The following is a 22,313-nucleotide window of genomic DNA, read 5'->3' as shown; positions in this document are numbered from 1 at the left end:
AACATAATCGGCCAGCTGTTTATTGTCTGACACTTGTTTTTTTTTTATTTTGCTTGTCGAGAACATGTTTCTCCAACAACACTGGGGATAAATAAAAAAATTAATGTTGTTGAAATGGCCCAAGAGCCAAAGAGGGGTAAATGTGTCTGGTACATCAGCTATAACCTCAAGAATAGAATGGGGATCAGCAAGGCTGTATTTTCGCCAAGAAGTTAAAATGTATTGCGTCCAAATTGATGACTGGCGTGTTATTGCTTGGGTGTCACAGAACAGCGGGGTGGTGTTTATCTCGTTGTTGGTCCATGTTCTTGTGGCTGCAGGTGCACATCAAAATTCACCCGAAGCTCTTTATTATGGCATGTCCCATAGTCCCAGTGTTGCTTTGGGACGTGAAGCCGCATGATTGAATCAACTGATCAATGGTTGCCACAAGCGACCAGTGACCAGAATGAAAGACCAAGCCACTTTTTTCTGCGCATGCGCCCTGCCCTAGCGGATTGCAAAATGTTTTGGAAGGGTTGTGCGCGAAGCCTGATCTCAAGGAAAAGTCCCCTGAAAAAAAAAAAAATGCTCAGACATGCACTGTGGCAAACACTCGTGCCGTGTACGGCGTTGAAACTCCACTGGTAGCTCGACGTTGGTGCGGTGCTGAAAACACGCGTAGCGCAAGACTGCAACTCTACTTTATAACAGAAAGCAGCCACAGCTTCATTTGAACCACTGAGTGGCCCGGACTGCACCACGAGCCACATAGTTGGCACCTTTCATTGATGACTAGCAAATTTAACAAAAAACCCTTGTGTTACGCTCGGGCAACACTTAAATACATCACGTTGCTAATGAAGTCTTCTTGCAGAGTCGGCCCTAACTTGCTGGTGGTGGCAGTGCGGGCCTGTCTTCACATAATTGTTTAAAGTGTGGCAATGCTGTAGAACTTCGTTTGTACGTCCTCCAAAAAAACATGAAAAAAAAACGTACCAACTGGAAAAACATACAATTTGAAGTCACTAAAAAAATTTGACAGACTCGAGTTTTTTTTACATCTACGTAATACGAAGCCAACACACGTTGGACCTCGTTCAAATGTTTTGGAAACTACGAAAAAAGAACATACTAACTGGGAAAACATGCGATCTGAAGTCGTTAAAAATTCGACAGACACAACTATTGTTGACATCTACATAATGCGAAGTGTTGCACAGATCATTGCAGCACGAGGCGCCGACGTGCATTGAACTGGTGGCGCTCTGGCGGCTCGAGACGCGTTTTGTTGTTTTCCTATTGCGTGATGTTTTCAGAAGGCAATGGGAAACTAAAACAAGATCGAGCTGGTGAGTGATGCGGGATGTCGTCGACGCGAAACGTGATGCCCACATCACACCCCTTGCGGTAGGGAACAGCAGCACGCTTGGATTATCACCTACTAAAAGCATGCAGTACGCTACCTATGGCACTACGCACCATACGCTGTAAAACATATATGTGAAGATGCTTATCGCATAGGTATGGCAGCAGTGGCTGCGAACTTGGCGTGCGACGACCTGGGCAGAGATTTGCTGGCACTGAAATAAGAAACTGTGTGCACAGTCGTTCTCACATGAGACAGACGGCTGTATACTGTTCTCGATTAGGTGTGCGTCGCGCCTTTTCTTGTTCAGATGTGATCCGGCAGCCAGAAAACGTTTACAATTGCAGTCTGCAGAAGGGAACGGTGTTGCATTTTAGTTATCTTCTATTAAAACCATGTGCCAAGCTTCCAATGGCACTACGTGCTGTGAAACAGCTATGTAAAGATGTTTATCACAATAGGATTGGATGGGATAGCTGAATGCCGCGTGCGACCACCTCGGAGAAGATTTGCTGGTACCGAAGGGAGAAACCGAAGTGAGAGTGCACGGTGGCGTTTTCAAGTGCGACGGGTGGGCGAGCATTGCGGTGAAGCTGCTGTGGCAGGCAGCTATATATTGTTCGCAATCATGCGTACCTCATGCATTTTCTTGCTTACGCGAGATCTAGCAGCCTGAAAACCTATCGTACGATTCCAGCTTAGCAACGTATTGAATGTTGGGGCCGAAAAATCATGTTTTTCGAGAACGTATGAACTGGTAAAAAATGAGCGTAATTCTATTCGGTCATTTTTTGCATTCTTGATTACAAACGTTGGCCCCAGGAAAAACTTACGTACAGTCAACGACTGAATTTTCGGACGCCCAAATTTTCGGACGTCTACGCGGCACTGCCACGAGCCCCATAGAATCAATGTATAACGACATCTGAAGTTTCGGACGCTTGAACCCCCCGCTGTCCAATTTTCCGGACTTTTTGACACAACGGAAGGTCCTTTGGCTCCTCACGCAGCGCCCTTGTGCAGGAAATCGACTTGCAGCCGAAGCACATCACCGCTTTGAACCATAACTAGCCAAATCTAGCCGTCACACACCGATTTGGTCTGGCCATGCTGGCTCTGTTCATCGCCGCACTTCCGCTTCCGCCTCCAGCGGAGTTTCCGGAGCGGCGCCATTTCATTTGTTCACATAGGCCACGCTTTGGCTAGCGTGGTGTGTGGTTGTGCTGTTGTGTCAGGTGTGCTCTGCGACGCTAGGCCTAGGTGCTTCGACGCTCGTCTGCGAACTCCACTGTTCGCAACTTGAGGATTTCGCTTGCCTTCGGTGGCCCCCACTCTGTCTTCATTGTCCTCGCCGATTGCATCGAAGCGCGAAAAGCAGTACCGTCGGTTAATGAAAGCCGCCATTATTGAGCAAGTCGTGAGCGGCCCATCGTAGGCTGACGTGAGCAAGGTTGTGGGGGATTCAGAAGACTCCGATGTTGAAAATGAGGAGCCAATGCCTGCGCCGCCTACAAGCGCCGAGTTGACGCAAGCACTGTTGACTCTTTCATCGCTGTACAGTGCTGACATGACCCTTGCTCAGATCGAGGTGAATATGATCGCATGCAACCGGAACGCCGTCCAAACAACAATCAACAAGTTCTTCAAGCCACTGCAGCAATAAAACCGGCTGCCCGGCGATGCACATGTACATAATAAACCGACAGTCAGCTGCGTACAGAGTGTTTGAATGCGTTTTTTTATAGCCACTTCACTGATGCTTCGGCAGGGTTTCGGAAACCTGATACTTCGCCCTTTACCTCTAGATCTGAGAAGAAAAGAAAAGTGAGTTTTTTGCATACATTAATTTTTTCGGACTGCCTGAATTTTCGGACGTTTTTACATTCCCTAGAGGGTCCGAAAAATCGGTCGTTGACTGTAATGGGAAGGTATCAACAAGGTTCTACTGTACTTGGTCAATACGAGACCTACAAGACGCTCCACCATAGATTGCCTGACAATTCAGCACAGCATTTTGCTGAGACCATCTTATCATACTGGGCTGACAACGACGTAACCAATGAGCACAAGTTGTTCTACTGGGACGGGCTTTCTTGTCGACGGCACCGATGAAATCGGCATGCCAACGATCATTTGACTAAAGCCCTCTCGATAGGCCATCAAACCGACAATGCGATAGCCGCAGCGCCTTCACTTGCACATATAACTCATTGCGTTCGAAATGAGTCAAAACGTGCCTACGAAGTTGGAATCCACAGACTTCTACCACCTGAAGTCGTGCACTTGAAGCTTGAACCAATGTTGATATCCTGTACAGCGAAGGTTAGCCGCCGTCGAGTTCGCCGTTAAGACCTGCACTAAAAAGTAAGTTAAGATGAAGGAAAACTGCTTTTATGGTTCAGTTCTGGCCTTAGGAATCCGAAGTCAACTACTCATCACTTTGCACAGCGCATACACAGTAAGTGGCAAGCGGCGACAGTGCTGTGCCAGCATCTCCACATCACCGTTTCCGTAGGCTGCCTGTCACATTGGCTACGTGGATAGGCTGCTGTGTACGGGTTGTTGTGCTGATGCATTTATTAATTCAAGAGATCCTCTGTGTACGTCTGCGTCAAACGGGAAACGAGACAGTGCATTCGGTAGAGCAGCATGAGCAACCGCACAGCCGTTACTGTCACCGGCCGATAATTCGGACTCGATGGGGACCGCCATAACACCCGAATGATTGGGAATCCGAAATACTGTATTCCCCCAAAGATAAGTGACTTTACTCCACAAGTAGCCATAAAAGGTGTGCCATGTTCTTGGATCATCACTTTCAGAGATACCTTTGATTTAAATTGACTATAGTGCAAAACGCATTGGTCTCTAGGAGTGACGGCATTCTTGGTGCAATGCCGATCAACCTATCTTATCACTGTGCAGAAACACTATCGCCCATCGATGCCTCTGGCACTTGTCACACTAAATATCATGCAAATCAAAATAGCTTTCAAAAGGTAGTGTTCATGAATACGGCCCAAGTTGGTCAGTGTGTGTCTGGGTGCACATGGGTGTCTGGGTGCACATGGGCTTGCTATTGGCCTAGACATTCCATGGCCATAATTTTCTACAATGTCCTTCGTGCTTTCCTTTTTCATGCTTTTTGAGCTTTGTGAGAGGTCAAAGCAATGTTCTGCACCCATTGTCAACATGATCAGCTGGCAGGAGCAGTGCATGATAAGGGTGACATATACAGTAAAACGTTGTTAATTTGGGTCTCATGGGGCTGAAAAAACATCAGAATTAACCAAATGTCAAATTATCGTGAACAACAAGAAAACAATAAACAAATACTTACTATGCCAACATGCCTTTATTTACTGAAGGAATGATCCAATCCTGTTTCTGTTTTGCACAAAAGCAGTGCGGAAGCTGCAGTTATCCTCATCTCGTGGCTGATTAGCGCTCACAGTGGCGTAGGCCTCGCAACTTCACAGCGCGGCCACAGTGCGCGCCTTCACCTGGGGCACGCTTTTCACCACTGTGCACACATCCCGACAATTTTTTTCGCCACTGAGCTGGTCGCCGTTCATCGCGATGTAGCCGATGCTCATCATCCTCGAAAGCTTATCAAAACGAAATAACTATTTGCTGCAACTGCGGACGAAACCGCAGCTACTATTGACGCGATCATGCACAGCAACCTTGCGGTTCTGAAGGCACGCAGCCGACACGCGCACCGATTCAATACAACTGCTTGCTGCAACCGCTATGGATGAAACCGTGGTGGCTATCGAATCAATCATGGATAGTGACTACGCAGCTGGGAAGCCAGGCAGTGCTATGTGTGGCTGTAAGCATAAAATAAAGGAGTCACAAGTAAGCAAGAAGCATTGCAGTGTTGCCGTCATTCACGTACGATTTCCGCCGATGACTATGGAGATGTGGAGTCCGCTGCTTTTTTCGGTTGGACGCTAGCGTTGTTCTTGGGTCTTTTGCACTGCATATTTGTGGCACCATGTGCTCGCCAAGCTCCAAGCATTGACGGCTTTAATGAATTTGATTGCGTTGAGTAATGCATATGCCTGCCGGGACCAGAGAATGAGTCCGAATCATCAGATTTTCCAAAATTATGAAGGTCGGATGAACGTGGTTTTACTGTGTCGAGTGTAGTCAGATGTTTCTCAGGTGGAAGAACTGTTCGGTACATATATAAGTTTGGGCTAGTCATGTTCTAGACTAGTCAGATGCTACTCATGTATAAGAGCGTCTTGGAGTACAGTTAAAAAATTGTTTGTAGTTTTATACCAACCTATTTCTTCGATGTTGTGTTTCTTTGCCTGGTCTTGTAAATATTGTAAGCATTTGGATCAACCTGTTCTGCAGGTTGGTACGAATTCACCACACCTTACAGGCTTCCGCAGATTTCATTGGTCACCTTCGCAGAACCTTGCCCACTGAAGCTAAAGCATGATTGCGCTGATGTTTAATAGTTGGCAGCTCTGTCACATTGCAGGGGTTAATTCTAAATAGTTGCTGTAAAAGTTCACATCTTTTTTTATTTTTTGTTCCAAAAGTAAGCTTTCTTCTGTTAAATTGCTCAAAATTTGGCGCTTGGTGCTCCAAAATGGAGCTTTTTCTCCCATAACCTGCTCCAAATTTAGATTTTCCTGCTCCAAAACTAACCTTTTCCAACTCTAGAAATTGTTCGAAATCCTATTTCAGCTGTGGCACTCCTGATTGACTGTTAGCATAGTGGTTCTGCTTCAATGATCACCTAAAATTTATTTTGTGTGTCAGCTTAATTTACTTATTCTGCCAGTGATGCAAATATGAGACAGTGCACGCTGCTCGCACGTTAGTGTCCGTCTTTTAGCGTTGCCTGTTCAGAGAGCCTCTTCTTAACACTGCATGTATCGCAGGTGTGGAGTGGCTGCAACGACTCTGTGCCAAGGGCTTCCACCTAACGTCACCAGACACGGTAAGCTTCGGTGACGGTCTTTCGTGCATAGTGGGGGCATGCATCTTAGTTTTGCTGTGCAATTACTTGTTTGTAATTGTTACTGGCTCTTGTTATAAATATTTGTGCAGTATGTGATGCTTGTGTATCACCCTTTTTCTTATGACTTATGCCGTGAGTAAATGTCTTTCGTAGCATCACTTTCCTGCAGTGCTTATAAGAGAGTCTAGAATTGGCACAATGACTGTTGTGTGACCTGAGATGTGGAACAGTGCCTTGTATGGCAAAATGTTGGTAACTTATTATTTGCACATTTGGAATCTCAGAGAATTTACTAAGGGGAGTTGCTGCAAGGGCATAATTTATAAATCAAAATTCACTAGATAACTTTCAACAGCCACTGTACTACCTCTAGCCATTTGCTGCCTTGGGCTTTGGCCCCCTAGATCTTGGTTGCACCCCTTGAGCTTGCGGCACCCTGAAGGGTGTAACCCCTAATGGCTCTCACTCAGTGGCAATGCTGTTATTTCCAGTATTAACATCAACGCTTGGATGATGTGGCAGTCTTCATTGGGCTGCTAACTATGCTTAAGGCACTGAGGAGTGAGCTTGGAGGATGTGCATGTTATTTGTGGCATCCAGAATATACAAGAAAGAAAGAGCAAGACATTGACATCGTTTTATGCCAGCGAAATCAACAAGCAGAGCAAACAAGATGGTGTGCACAGCACCGATTGTGGCCTCAGTGTGGCTTTAATGATCAAGGGATGACACCTTTGTGTGGGAAAAGCCTTTTGCAAAGCATCGCAGGTTCACAGGGAGGCGCTGCACCTCTGTTAGGACAAGTGCATACCTTGTAATTTAGTCAGTTGAACTTCGATGTCCAAGATTAAAATATGATGGCTAATCATTGTACACACTTGTGGTCCTTATGTTTTGCTGATAAAGTGCATAGGATCTTTTTCTTTCACCAAGTTTTTATTGTTTCCAAAGCACTAGGGGAATTTCTTTCCTCTTTTTGTGATCTTGTGATGCAGGGCAGCCAACTTATAACGATATCAAGAACAAAAAATCCGATTGTTGTAACCATTCATTGCTATATCTGGATTGCCACAAAGAAATGAATAAATAAACCACTACTGAACATACTTTCGAAGCTCCGAAACTGAATTTGCCACCTGTGCTAAATATAGACATAGAAAGTAGGCAGTGAAAAATAAAAACGTTTACTTATACTTCTAAACAGTGTGTCAAGCATTAGGCGTGCTGAAATAGTCCAAAAGGAACCTGCAGTTGCTTTTGTGGGAGCTTCAGGTTCATAATCTCAGTGTGCATTGCATCCAGCTGCTGCGTGAAGACTGGCAGCAATAATTTAGCTTGCATGAAATTAGTGAGCAACTCTCAATTGGCGTCAGTGTCAAAGACGGGCCATTGCCAATCTCATCGTCACTGCCGCTGCTGCCGTGGCCTCCGTTGCACAATGCCTCTGTCTGTTGCGACGATTGCCCCGTCGGATATCTCTTCGCAGAACAAGTATCTGCACTCGAAAGACTGCTCAATCAAAGCACTACCTGTTTCATCATCAGTATTGATGTGCTTCCGGAGCTCGGTAATATCAGCGGCTTGCACCATGTTGGTCTCACTGACATGGGGGGGTTTCGCCCTGGCACACAAAGCCTTCCTTTTCCATTGATCGGCATGGCCCCTGGTCGCAGCCGTCATGATCACGGCGCTCCTGCGTGGGCTCGTACTTCTTTGCCTTGCAAAATTTGCAGCTTCATTTCAGGCGACACAGCTCTGCAGTTTGTTGGCAGCATCTTCTACTAACTTAGCTGTCTGCAGCTTTGGGGCTGCTTCTGTGACACATTTCCGCACTTGCTGAGGGAGTGCAGAAAGGGCAGGCACCGCTTTGTTTTTTGTGTATTCCCCTCCCCTCCCTTTCTTCACGCGTGGAGCACAGTTCCATAGCATCATGCTTAGCATAGTGGAGCATGATTGCGGGCGATGTGGACGCAAAGTGGCTGGCTTGCCACTGGTGATGCTCTCCGTGGCTTTCGTAATTGGTGTGCAAGTGGGACGTGCTTCACGGTAATGGTGGCAGATACGAACTCGCGTAGGCAAAACTTTCACCCCGTCTTGGCATCGTTCGTTTGAGTGGAAGTTAGCAGCCCAAATATCACGATTATTCTGCATGAAAAACGTTGTCCAGAAGGCAAAATTTTTATTTTTATACCCAATATGCAGCAAATAACCTGTCGTTATTCAGTATGATGTTTTTTTTTTTTTTCATAGCCCTAGTGCACAAGATATACTCTTGAGTCGGCTAATCGTTATAACTGGCTATTATCAGTGGTTTTGTTATGAGTGGACTGCACTGTAATGCTGCAACTAATTCAAATTTTCCTCTCTGTCTCTTTTCTCTCGCAATTTCGTTTGCATATAGCAGTTTAAGACTACTGCTATGTTTAAAATTTTCACTGTGTAATGGTCGTCATGAAGGCGAGCCCAGAAGCATTTTTTAAAGCCTTTTCCGCATCTCATAGCTTTGATGCTTCTTCTCCAGGAACGGGTGCCCACTGCCGAAAGCCAGCCTTCTCCCATTTCCGAAAAAAGGTGAGTCCGAATGAAATGGTGGCGGTTGTGTTGGCTAGTGCTTGGTCGTCTAGCGAGAAAACGTTGATGACGACGATAGAGATGAGCTGTTGGCTTGGCCAGAAGCTTCCAATCTTTCCTCTAATTTAAGTGAGACCCCTCCAAGTTCCAAGGAATTCCCGTGGCCGTTTTGTTTCTAAATCTACACCTGTGTTGTTCCTCGCCAGGTCACTGATTAAATTATAAAAACTGCTTAAATATTTGCACCTCCTGAACACCACCACTTGCTCCATGAAATTACGGCAAACCTCTGTTAACTCGAACTCTTAATCTCGAAGGATCGGTTAAGTCTAAATTGTTGCGCACTCATTGGTGTCAAACCATGTGTTTTTCGCCTCTCATCTTGAAAAGTTTTTGAGGCGGACTCCTGATATCTCAAAATCTTGACTTAGAAAATACCAGAACAAATGCAGTGGGGTAGCATCTGCAGCATCGCTTGCACTCGCTTGGAACCCGGTAGTGCCTTGCTAGCCAAGCCACACGTTGCATCGGGCTGCACTCCACGCTTATCTCTCCTCCGTTTTTTCTATCGCTGCTTGTGCCTACTTGCTCGGCTGCTCGCTGGCACTTCGTTGGGGCCTCGGGCAGCAGTCATGACGCGGGCGCCGAAGTGTCTTTTTTTCCCCCTCATTTAGGGCACTCAGTGACATATCACTGGTCGCAGCATATTGACACGTGTATTTGCTTATCCTTCTTCCGGTGACCAAATTTCACCTGCTAACAACTTAAAGCTATCACTCAGTGCAAGGCATGCATGCATGATTTAGAACCTGCGCAAATGTTATTGTTGATTCTATCTGTCTGTTATCTGTGTTCTCGCTGGACCTCGTGTAACCAAATTGTATATACAATGCGAAAAGTGTTGTACTTTCTGGAAGGTATGCAAGCACTAGTGATTACGATGGGATCTTCGACAAGTAATCTAGAAAAGCCAATGTGCTTGATCCACAGATCAACGATCGAGTCTGCTCACCGCTACTATTGTGCTACTTGTTTTGCTCCCAATAAACAGTTAGTTTCGTGAATTGCATTGTGCCACTATGGTTGTTCGCCACGTGTAGCCGACGCCAAATGTAAAGAGGAGGTGCCATTCGTGCCGTTTCATGGTAAAGTTTGGCGTGATTCGCCACCTGTCAAAGAATCTGAAATCTTGAGGGTCATGGCAAGTTCGTGCGATGCTCGCTACCCCTTCCCCTCCTCATCCTCTCGTCCATCCGCCGTCTCTCACTTTCATTAGCAAGGCGGTTTGTTGTCTTTCCAAGTGCCGCACAGCTGTTCCGAATGGATCTGCGTCGATTCGACACCAAACTGTAACTTTAGTCCCTGACACCCGTGATGCAGTGCTAATTAGCCAGTGTGGTCGTCACCAAACTTCACCGCTGGCCGATGTGGTAATTGCCTGCAAGTCGTCACGTAGTGCTTGCCAGTAATATGCTTGTACGGGTGGCTCATCAGTGATTGGCCCCGAGATCACATTCGCAGGTTAGATTAATGGCTGTTGAAGCAGTGTGCAATGAAGCTGCGGGCTGCGTATCCAGCATGATCTGCATGCTTATCGGCGGATAATCAGCCTGATCTTCACACATGCTTTTGCGCTTTACAAAATATGGGCTGCTTTTGTTGCCGTTCCCTCTGTCAGCACCACATCATCATTTCGATCAGCTGTGATGTCAGGACAAAGCTTGTCCTGACAGAGGCAGCCCCGTCCCACGTGGCACCATTGTGCAACTTGCACTGTTCGGGTGCTGTGTGTGCGATCCTCGCATTGTGCCGACGTGGGCAACCACTTGCAGTGACACTCCGCTACCGTGTGAACCGGGTTGGCCCATTCGTGGCGTGTTCGGTGCTCCCTTCGCGCCAAAAACAAAGTGAAACGCTTGCTTTGGCAGCATTGAGCACGAGGGGCTCCACAGCGCACGTAACATGTGGCACTGTGCAGATCTCCATATCAAATATATTGAATATTCGAAAAATCTAATAGTAGACATTCAATTTGCGAATCAACTGTAACGTTCACTATTCGATTTGATTCGGTGATATTTGAGTATTCGCACACCTCTAGTTATAAACAAGAAATCTGTTTATCATGGATCTTTATCAGTATGTTTGATGTATGCACTTTGTGATACTGAAACTAAAAAAAAAAAACACGCTGCCATTATTGCTCACTGAAAATAATGCAGAACCTTAAACGTTGAGAACCAGCATGACACCTGGGCAAGAGCAGTAAAATTGGGCAGTGCCAGCGGCACATAACAATTCTCGGAGGTTATGTTTTCGGATTCGTGGCATATCTGTTAACCACCAGGTGCCGGACTCACTTGCTATAAGGTGCTGTCTAAAGGCTGTTAGAAAATTTAGATAACCACCCCGCACTTGCTAAGGTGATGCTGGATTTACTCGTGATACCGCATAACAACGCAGAGTGCGAGTGGATTTTTAGCACGGCGTGAAAAACTAGGATCGAGTTCTGCTCATCAAAGTGCAACACAGCCCTCCAACACCTAGGCCGCCAGTTTGAGCAAAGCTACTCCGATAAATTTTTGAAGTGAGCGAAGTCTGCTACTGCAGGGTCCTGCAAAAGGACTCATCGACCACTGCCTGCTCCCCCCCCCCCCCTGATGGCACAAATAAAAAGCCTCCCGATTTTTTATCTTGCCAGGTTGACAGGTATGCATGTACAGTAGACCCTGTTGACATGTTTTTCAAGGGACTGTGGAAGAGAAAAAAACGTACCAGCTGGGAAAACAACTGTGAGGAAGGGCACAAATTGCCACAGCAACGTCAGAAATAGCTCCGAATGGCTGCCAGTATGTTTAATAGCTGTCTCAGCATTCATACTTCGACCGGTGGCATCGCATGTATTATTAAGCGACACTTAACCGTGTTTCGTGGCAGTGATTGCTTTCCCCTCTTTACCTGCTTTACCACAATATTTTCTATATGCTTCACCGCATAACAGGGCTCTATTGCAGCGAAGCTGACTAAAAAGAACCGGCATTTGGGCAGTGCAGTTAATTAAGGGCTTCGCAGACTCCAAAATAAATGTAGCCCTATGCTTGGTGGATTATGCCCAGTGTGCATCATTCACGGTAGATTTCAGCTAGTGCACACTTTTTCGGACGCTTCGCCCACTGCTGTGTGCACACCTTCTCCCAATGTTTGTGCAGCATCTGGATTGTGCTACTTCAATCGCTTGTTGCAGACTTCAGCCGCTTGTTGCAACAGATTGTTCACTTGTTGCAATGTGCGAGAACAAATATTCCTCTGCACTGCTAAATTTACGTGACCGCCGTGTTCAAATACAATGTAAGATGCAGGAACATTACAGAATGGCCCTGTATCAAATTGGACCTACTGTGCAGTCCACTTATAACGCTATCAAGAACAAGAAGTCGTATCATTATAAGCGATTACCGCTATATCTGGACTGGCATAAAAGAAAGCTACTGAACATACCTCTGTAGCACTGAAACCAATTTTGCCACTTGTGCTAAAAGATAGGCGTTGTGTAAAGAAAACTTGGAAAAATAAATGTTTATTTATACCTCTAAACAGCATATCAAGCAGTAGGCAAGCTGAAATAGTCCGAAATCCAGACTTGCTTTTGTGGGAGTTTCAGGTTCACAACAGAGGTGCCCAGCTTCTGCACGAACACTAGCAGCAATAATTTAGCGCGCATGAAGCCACTGAGTGACTCAATCGATGACAGTGCACTTTGCGTGAACATTAGAGTCAGTGTCAGTGACGAGTAATTGTCAATCTCATTGCTGCCTGTCGCGACAGCAGTTGCCACATCGGAGATCTCTTCACATAACGAGGCAGCACTATCTGCACTAAGAAACTCCTTCATCGAAGCACCACCTGTTTCATCGTCAGTAGCAACATCTTCTCAGAGCTTGGTAATGTCAGCGGCCTTCCACTGTATTGGTTTCACTATCATGGGGGGTTTCATTCTGGCACACAAAGGCTGCCGTTTCCGTTGATTGGCATGGCCCCTGGTTGCAGCCGTCATGATCACGGTATTCCTGCTCGAGCTCATACTTCTTTGAGCCTTGCAAAATTTGCAGCTTCGTCTCAAGCGATACAACATTGCGTTTTGTCGGCAACGTCTTCCATCAATCGGGCTGCACGCTGCTGCTTCTGCAGTGCATATCCGTGCTTGCTGAGAAGGGGGCAAAGGGCGGATGCTGTTTCACTTCTTGCATTTTCCTTCCCACTCACCTCACGTGTATCTCGATCGTGAGCAATGCGAGGTGGCTGGTGCCATCATGTGGCACGCTGCGCCAATTAGCGATGCTCTCCGTGGCTTTTGCAATCGGCGTGCGGGCGAGACGCACTGCGCAACTAACGGCGGCAGATATGAATGCACGTAGTAAATCGCATAGGAAAGCAAATTTAACGATTATTCTGTATGGAAAACAATGTACAGAAAGCAAAATTTTGTTTGTTATACTGATACTTGGTGCGGTGAATAACAATGCGTCGTTATGTAAGGTTTTCTTTTTCTCATAGCCCGAATGTATAAGTTGACACTCTTAAGTTGGCTCATCGTTATATATCACTATATGTGGTATTGCTATATATGTAGTGCATTGTAGTACATGGACACAAATGGAATTTAATTTGGAATTACAAAATTACAATGTAGCAGGGGGGAAAACATAGCATCGAAGAACGTATCAATGGGGTTCCACTGTATATAAGGTGCACCGCCGAGAATTTTTGAAGAAAATAATTGTCTAGTGAACTGGAAAATACGGGACTAGTACTCATTTATAATCAATTTACCCAAAAGGAAATTTAATAGTAGTTGACCATCAATATTCAATTAAATGCCACACTTCTTTAGCCATGGTTTTCATATCAACTACTCTCACTAGTTGGAATTTAATTCAGGACCTCTGGCTAAACTGCGGTTTCTTGTTGAACTGCTGAATTGCCTTTTGTCATTGCTTGGAGCTTGTGTTTTTACTTGATGTGAGAAAGAAAGATAAGCTACTTCTACTGGATAAATTATTGATGTGAAAGCATCAAACAGCCCACTGAGCAAAAAAGCGGGCGTCTGTTGTCTGCACAAGCGAAAAAATTTGGAGGATGCTTAAGCTTAGCCTTTAAGAGTGGAACACGATAGCATTCAAAGATTCCTGACTGCTTCTCGCATATGTAACTGTAATGGTTACCGGGAAATGCTCGCGGCGAACACTATGCACGAAGGCGGGCTTTCTGGTAGAAAGGCGGCCTCTTGTGTGGGCCACGATGCAGTGGAGGCGAGCGCCATCTGGAAGTGTTTCAAGGAAGCGGGCGTGCTGCTACATGGACTGTGAATTATTCACATGCCGCCGCGTGCAAATGGTGGATGCCATCGGCAGTCTATGAATTGTAGAAACACTCGCGTAACAGAATTATGTTTTCTTGTATATTCAAATTACAATCCGAGAGCTATCATATCTGTAGGTTGTGTGTAAGTCGTACTTTACGATTTTTCTACATATTTTAGCTTGAGAAATACAATTAGTTCAGTAAGTTCCTTGCGCCACATGGAGGCGCTGGGTATGGGCGGTTCGAAAATCTTTTTGCCGAAACGACGTCCGAAGCCGAGACTGGATTTTCTGCGACACGAGCTCCTTTACGCTATCGCGTTAAAACAGCACCTAAATTCTCATTGGCTGCGACGCCACATTAAGAGTGTGCCTCAACAGAGCAGAGCATGCGTTAGGGATCACCTGCTGCCGCAGTAGCGCACCAGGTGCTGCGTGAGGTGGAAGGGTATGCCACGTTATCCTCGCTCTCGGAAGCTTTCGCCTGCATTCTAACTGCGCCTCGATAATCACGGTAAAGAAATTAATATATAAAAATAAACTGAAATTTGAAAGGAAACACGTTGGGGGTACAGTGAGTTTTGAACCTGCAACGCCACTCTCGGAAGCTGAGTGTCTCACCCATTGGGCTAAACCAGCGCCTCCTAGATAGCAGGCTTGTGCACTCTGCTTCAAGACGTCGGGCTACTTGGGATGAAATTTTCAATGCCAACCTTGGTGTGATGGAAATGGTCATGTCAAAATCACTGCGGCTTACTTGGAAGCATCCCCATTTGATTGCATGGCAGTTGGGCAAGGTAGCATGACATCACGGATCAAAGTGCACCGGCCTTGTGCTATCTAAGAGGCGTCAGTCGAATAAGTCAACATGCTCACTTGCCTGCAAGTAGTTCATAACTCGAAGGATCACTCAGCAGCATTCAATTCGACATTAATGGTTTCACATTCACAACTCGTAAGTGCTTCGGTGTCCTTGGATTTTTTTTTAGCTGCTTTTATTTGGATACATTACCATACATTCTTATATAAGGGCTGCACTCTTTTCTTTAAATTTTGTTCTAATTTCTTGCATACCTGCCAACATTTTTTTTATTTTTTTGCATAACATGCCCGATATCTAGCTCATGTTTATACCTTATTTACTTGCATAATGACTGCACCCCTGAATTTTGTCGTCAAAATTTGTTTTTGTTTTTAAATTTCCCGTGTAATGATCGCACCCCGAACTTGCCTCCATTAGCTCCTACAGCTAATAATGATTGTGCTATTTCTCGAATGCTATGCGCAAACGACTCAAGACAAACCAAGCGGTCTGCACGCACCAAACATTCTTAAGCAGATGCCCCATTTCATTCCTTTCATCACTTTTCACACTTCCATGACAAAAAAAAAAATCTACAACCAAACTTGCCTTTATTATGTATAGGCTTTATAATGGTTGTGGCCAACAACAACAAAAAAGGTGTCTTTCGATTCTTCTCGTCTGCACTCGTGGGCACGCAACAAATCGCGAGCAGCAACGATAGCAGCCACGTTTACACTGATACTTTAGAAGTGTACCTTATTCATACGCCAACGCTTGTAACACAGCTAACATATACGCCCACGCTTAGTGGAAACGTGCTGTATTAAGACAGTAGTGAAGACAAATGCCGTAGTTTCCGCAGCATGTCCGCCATGTGTTCCTATGTCACTGGCAGCTACGCGCGCCGATCTGTTTCTGTCCCCTCAAAGTGGACATGGCTACGTTATTGCCTCAAACTTGCCGATATTAATGATATTATTCATTGCTGATATGGAAGAAACTCTCAGCTGTGCTCAGTTACGACCGCACTAGAAAAGGATACACATGCTTATGTGCCCCTCTCTATCGTGCATGCTTGATGGCATTACCACGAGCTTGCTCTGCTCCCCCTCTTTCCTCTTGCTTTCATGGTAGACAGCGCTAATACGCGCTTTCACTTGCGCCCGAAGCATACATCTTAGAGTGCAAGTGGTAACGCGATAGAATCTTATCGCACGTGGACTTGGTACCAAACATGATGCTGCTTCGATTCGTTTGAGATGTGCATCCCCTAGCAGCTGCATATGATTGAACCATGTGACCATCTGAGCCCACAGCAGTTTCCATTTATTGTCTTCATATTCCTTTGTGGCAGCAGTGAAATTTTTGTTATATTCCGGGTGTCTACCAACCGGGAAAACCGGGAATTCTAAGGGAATTTGAATAGTCTGGAAAAACTCAGGGAATTTGTGCTTTTATCAGGAAAAATTAGCTGCAACCTTACTGAAAGGGAATGAAAGTCGTGTTAATGCTGGCTCCAGTAACAGGAATTGCATCGTATCGTCATTGACGCCGTGTCATCGGCACGAGGTGTTGCCAGAGTAGTTAACGACTGATTTTCCAGGCGCCCGATTTTTCGAACATGCCCTATAATTCGCACGGCTTTGCAGCACCACCATGTACTCCATATATGTATATTTTAATGTATATGCCCTGGCTGCATGTCTCAAATGGCATTAATCAAAACCACCACCGCCGCCATTTTGATTATCTCGCCGCCTCGAACCGGCACTCTCGCACGCAGATCCGCTGGCAGCCGTAGCCATCACCGCGGCAACGTTAGGCCTTGCTGCTTCTACGTTCGCTATTAAAGGGGTTGGAACACCAAATATTTTGGCTATAAAACGGATGTTGTAGGCTGCTTCCGTATGCAAGGACACCCACAACGAGGTATTGGACGCTGCAAACATTTCAAAATAACTTTAATTCAGCCCCAAAAAGTCATCAAAAGCTCCTTCTCGTGGTCGAGACCCATCGCTAGCGCGGCAGTTATGACGTCACAGCGGAGGAACGAAAATATAGACGTCATAGCACACTAGCACAAAAACGTGACGTATGATGAGTAGCGATGAAATTCCGATTACGGAGCCTGCTGAGCCGAGCGACCGAGCACAGCCTCCACTATGACCGAGCTGCAGGCATATAGAAATCCTTTCTTAATGCAAAGAAGGGGTAAGGCGTGCAGACACGGACACAGGAGGAGAGAAGTGGACAACACGAACGCCGCACGGCGGCTCGCGAACGGCAAACTGCGTGCGGCGAGTTGCCGTGCGGACGGGCCTTTACAAGTTGAGTGTAACGCCAGCCGGCCGACTCCGAAAAGGACTAGGATATGCGGCGTTCGTGTTGTCCGCTTCTCTCCTCGCATAGTCGCATAGTTCTGCAGCTCGGAGCGGTCTCTCGTTCGCTTGGCCTTGTGAAGGCCCGTCCACGTTACCGGAAGGGAAACTCGCCGCACGCTGTTTGCCGTTCGCGGGCCGTGGTGCGACGGCGGTTTTGCTCGCGAACGGCGAGATTTCCTTGCCGTAGAGAGGACGGGCCCGGGACCTATTTGTGCGGCAGCCGTACGGCGAAGCGGCGACCGAGGAGTGGTCACTCTGGCACCGACGGCAGCCTCGCCGCCTCTGATCGTTCGGCGCCGCCGATATCGTCGCTAGGCCTTTTCCGGTTCACTTCAAAGCTAAAGCTTACGGCGCTTCCGAATGAATCACCGACTCTCACAAGCCGCAATATTTTCTTATCGTTGTTGTCGCTTTTCGCAATAATTATAATAACCGCGACATGCACTTCGAATCGCCAGTTGTTTACCTCTGCTGGCAGAGCACGCCTATGCGCGAGCAGACGATGCAGCATAGTTTTACGTCACTATTTTTGTTACCCACGTGACCAGTCCGTGTTGCGTTTCCTCTCCTATGACGTCATAGCATCACCCGGAGCCCAGAAACCGAAATCGCTTGGTATAATAATGTTATTAAATTATTTATCGGGTATATGTGCGGTGCGATGCTTGCCGTGCGGTGCTGTGTTTTTCATTGAAAGAATTCGCCGTTGTCGGCAGTGGCACCGACTCCGGCTTTGTAATCCTTGCGATTGGCTTCGAAGCTCGCAGCGCACAACGCGTTGCGTAATGCGTCTCCGGTTAGCTTTGCCGTAGTACAGCACTGTTACGCGGTAAAGGATAACAATCGTGGGAAGGGGCAATTCTCAAGGGACACAGTATGTATTCCTTAATTATACACCGTGCACCCCATCTCCTGTCACAGTACGTGAACCGATAGGCCTAGTGAGTGTACTGGTAGGCCTTAAGAGCTTTTTCGGGCGTGCCTGTGGCAATGTTAGCCCTTAAGGGCAGTTAAAGACATGTATTCATTTTTTTTTCGGACTGCCCGGTTTTTCAAATGTTTTTGCGGCCCCTAGGGAGTCCGAAAAATCGGACGTTGACTGTACAACTGACCAAGACGATGCCCCAAATTATCCATGGGGTGAACGCGTGGCAGAAGGAGGATGAGAACAGAAAGGACTGACGCACCGAGGAATTAACGGGAAAGGAAGCGTGGCGCCGCCTCTTTGAAAGAGCTTGAGCTCAAAAAACAAAGTGTTGGCTGACACCGAGATGTAGGTGTCCCTCATTGAAACCAAAATAAACCCTTTAAAGCAGTGAAACCCAACACTAAGATGTGTACGGGCTGAGAGTATGTCAGGACAGTTGAGGTTGAATTTCCAGCTGCATAGAGAGAATCTTAGTTGTGACGAAGTTCAGGCCTCATACCAATAAGCTTGCTATCAGTTGATAGAAATAGCTCATATTCAAAAATATTTACTTATGTATGCATCTCCTTTTCATTCGTATTAGAAAATGTTCGACACAATTTGGAATGGGTTTTGCCATTTTTTTTCGCTATGCCCTCTGTTTTCTTTTTAAATAAAATAGATATTACTCCTTACTGTTCAAACTGGATTTAGTCATGTTTTTGTTTCAACATGCTTACTAGAGAGTGACAGCACTGAGGAACATGGTGTCAGCCTGCCTTGACATAAAACAAAGTTCTGGCTCATTCAGGGAATTTCGCAAAGGTGCTCGGGGAAAACCAGGAAAACTCAGGGAAATTGGAAATCTCAACTTGTTAGACACCCTGATATTGAAATCGCATACATATAAACACTTTGTTGTGCTGAGGTTCTAAATACATGGTTTTCAATGTACAAAAAGATATAAGAAGGTAAATACTTTGTTATATCGAGGATTCGCTCAGCACCAGGTTGCGACACCAAATCCCGGCCACGGCGGCCGCATTTCGATGGGGGTGAAATGCAAAAAACACCTGTGTACTTAGGTTTAGGTGCATTTTAAAGAACCCCAGGTGGTCAAAATTCAGAGTCGCCACTATGACATGCCTCATAATCATATTGTGGCTGTGGAGCAAAAAACCCCATAATTTAAATGTAGAATAACGAGAATTTCATTGTATTTAAATTTCATTACAGCATTGCATAATTAGGTTCCTGAAAGTCAGCTTCGCCTCAATACAGCAATGTTAGGCGGTGAAGCATACTGGGAGTATTGCGGTGAAGCTTAACAGGCGTGGGAAAGGGCAATTGTCTCGGGACACAGTATGCATTCCTTAATTATACATACGTGCACCCGCCATATCTTGTCACACTATGAGCACTAATATGCCTAATAAGCGTACTGGCAGGCCCTCAGAGCTTTTTCGGATGTGCCTTTAGCAAAAAAGTGTTTCCTCAAGCAGTAAAGCTGAATGTACCTCTACTTGATTGTATGTTTCAGGAAGTGGCACTGGCGTAATTTTACACTATGCACTTCCTCTCACATGGGAAGGTAAAGTCTACTTTGGTGTGTGGCGAGAGTCCACGAGATGCAAAATCTGGATGCGGCAGGTAATCCACATTGCTGCCAAATTTTCATTGTTTTAAGTTTTGCCTATGCTTTGTCACTCTGTTGCATTTGGTGTGCAGCATCTCGTGCGCTTTGAGTAGCTTTACTGATGAATATTGTCGCTAAGATTACATGCATCATACTGATGCTTCTTTTCCTGATGACATTTAAAACATGCTTTAGACTACTTTTTACGAGAAGTTAACGGTACCCCAACGCACTCTTGCTATACTTAAAAAATGTTTTCTTGTGAACTCTTGGCACTGCTCTATCTGCAGCAGACTGGCTTTTGTGGCTTAAATTTTGCACTTGTTCAAAGTACAGTGCCTTCAAGGTTGTTTTGCTGGCTCATTGGCTACGTGTGACTTTGTGTGGCTATGTGTCATGGCTCAATGGCTGCTGAGCATGAGATCATGGGTTCAGTTCCTGGCAGGTGCGGCTGCATGCTGATCAGGGCACAATGCAAAAACGTTTGTATGTTTAGGTGTATGTTAAAGAACCCCAGGGCTGTGTCAAAGTTATCCAGAGCATCTCTCGGATACCCTTTTTTTGCTTTGAGATGTTAAGCCCTTTGATCGTCGTTCAACATTCAGAAATTTAGTAGAAAAAGCTGATGGCATCTGCACAAGCTGGATAAGTGCAGCCGTATTATTTTTAGGGGTGTGTGAATACTCAAATATCATGGAATCGAGCATTCGAATAATCTGATTCGTGAATCGGGTATCTATTATTTAATTTTTTGAACGTTTCATATATTCGGTGTAGAGATCTGTGCAGTGCCACATGTTGGGTGTGCTGCAGAGCCCCTCATGCTCGATGCTGCCCAAGCGAGTGTTTCACTTTGTTCTTGGTGCAAAAGGAGCATTGAGTGTGCCACGGACTGGCTGCCCCCACTGGATGCTGCAGCTGACTTTGTCACTGCGATGTCACTGATGTCACTGATGTCACTGTTGTCACTGATGTCGGCTCGATGCAAGGATCGTGTACGCAGCACCCAGACACCGCAGTTCACAGAACGGCACCACGTCAGTCAGGGCCGCCTGTTTTGGTACAAAGTTCATCCTCGTTGATAGGACTGATTGAAACGATAGTGTGACATGCACAGAGGGAATGGCAACAAAAGCAGCATGTATTTAGGGAGAAAGCAGCATGTGCAAAGATGAACCCAATTAGCTGCCAATGGGCATACAGATCATGTTGGCTACACGGCGGCAAACTTCACACTGTTTCAGCAGCCATCAAGCTCACCTGCACGCATGATCTTGGGAGCAATCACTGATGAGCCTCCTGCATAAACATATTAGTAGCAAGCGTTCCGTGACAGCTTGAGGCCCCTTACCAAACTGACTAGGCCATTAGTCATAATTGGTGCTGCTTTATTGAGTGTTGGTTACTAAAGCTACGTTCTCATGCCAAATCAACACAGATTTATTCACAGCAGCCACGCGACACTTGGAAAGCTGACAAACCGCCTCGCAAGCAAAAGTGAGTGTCTGGGAAGGCAGTGTGCAGAAGTTGTTCACGGCTGCCTTCTTTGCAACACACCGTACGGCGGCCTCATTCCCAGCGTTGTTTGTAGATGCACATCGGTCTCTTTTTTTGTAGCCTTGAGCAACCCATCACAAGAGTAGCTTTAAATTTTACATAGTGAGTGTGAAAGTGTCATGGCCAGTTGCATGCATTTGCACTGGCGGCGGATGAACTTGGGCAGAGGGAGTGAGCGTCGCGTGAACTTGCCACGACCTTCCTGTTTTCAGAATCTTTGACAGGTCGCTAATCATGCCGAACCTGGCAATAAAATAGTGTGGATGGTGCCGGCTCTTTACTGTCAGTGCTGGCCATGCCCAGAACAGTGATAGTCGCATGGTGCGCATTCTTTTTGTCTGTCGCAGAGATTGGCTTTATGATAACCCACCTGCCGTAAAGTTAGAATAGCCCTTCTGTATATAGGTCACTGTGGACAACCATGTTTGGTGTTTGGCTTATCGTAGGTGCCACAATTGAAGCTAGTGGCATCTGTGTGAACAACCAAAATTCGATTTGAACTGCACACCATGATGACGTTCGGTAGGAGGTCCGTTGTGGGCAATGCCCCATTCCGCCATAGCCTTTACAGTGCAAAGCAGTGAAGGAGGAGAGGGAGCACCACAGTGGCCATGAAAAATGACTGTTGATTGCCAATAACTCCACTTTTGCAGAATGAATTGAAGTATATTTTGATGTGAAGCATTTATGAAGTAGTATTTTTTAACGTCAAATGCATTTCTTGGCTTTAATAAGTTTTTCAGGACCTCTTTAATAAGAGTAGA

General features: G+C 46.0%; 1 protein-coding gene across 3 annotated transcripts in view; it reads left to right on the top strand.

Moving 5' to 3' along the window:
• Nucleotides 1–22,313, top strand: part of LOC142572986 (tubulin monoglutamylase TTLL4-like) — a 90,421-nt gene that overhangs the window by 56,254 nt on the left and 11,854 nt on the right. The window contains exons 17-19 of one of the 3 annotated variants that reach the window (XR_012826189.1): nucleotides 6,253–6,311; nucleotides 8,854–8,903; nucleotides 19,897–20,006. Coding sequence is in view for 2 of the 3 variants with exons in the window: in XM_075682469.1 (XP_075538584.1) it covers nucleotides 6,253–6,311; nucleotides 8,854–8,903 (109 nt within the window). In the remaining variant the exon portion in view is untranslated. The remainder of the gene's footprint in view (nucleotides 1–6,252; nucleotides 6,312–8,853; nucleotides 8,904–19,896; nucleotides 20,007–22,313) is intronic. The other 2 variants (XM_075682469.1, XM_075682470.1) reach the window with 2 other exon arrangements.

The sequence above is a fragment of the Dermacentor variabilis genome, chromosome 2 (assembly GCF_050947875.1).
Source record: "Dermacentor variabilis isolate Ectoservices chromosome 2, ASM5094787v1, whole genome shotgun sequence".
NCBI classification, from domain to species: domain Eukaryota; kingdom Metazoa; phylum Arthropoda; class Arachnida; order Ixodida; family Ixodidae; genus Dermacentor; species Dermacentor variabilis.
Note: the sequence above shows the minus strand (reverse complement) of the source record. Positions and strands in the feature narration are given on the sequence as shown.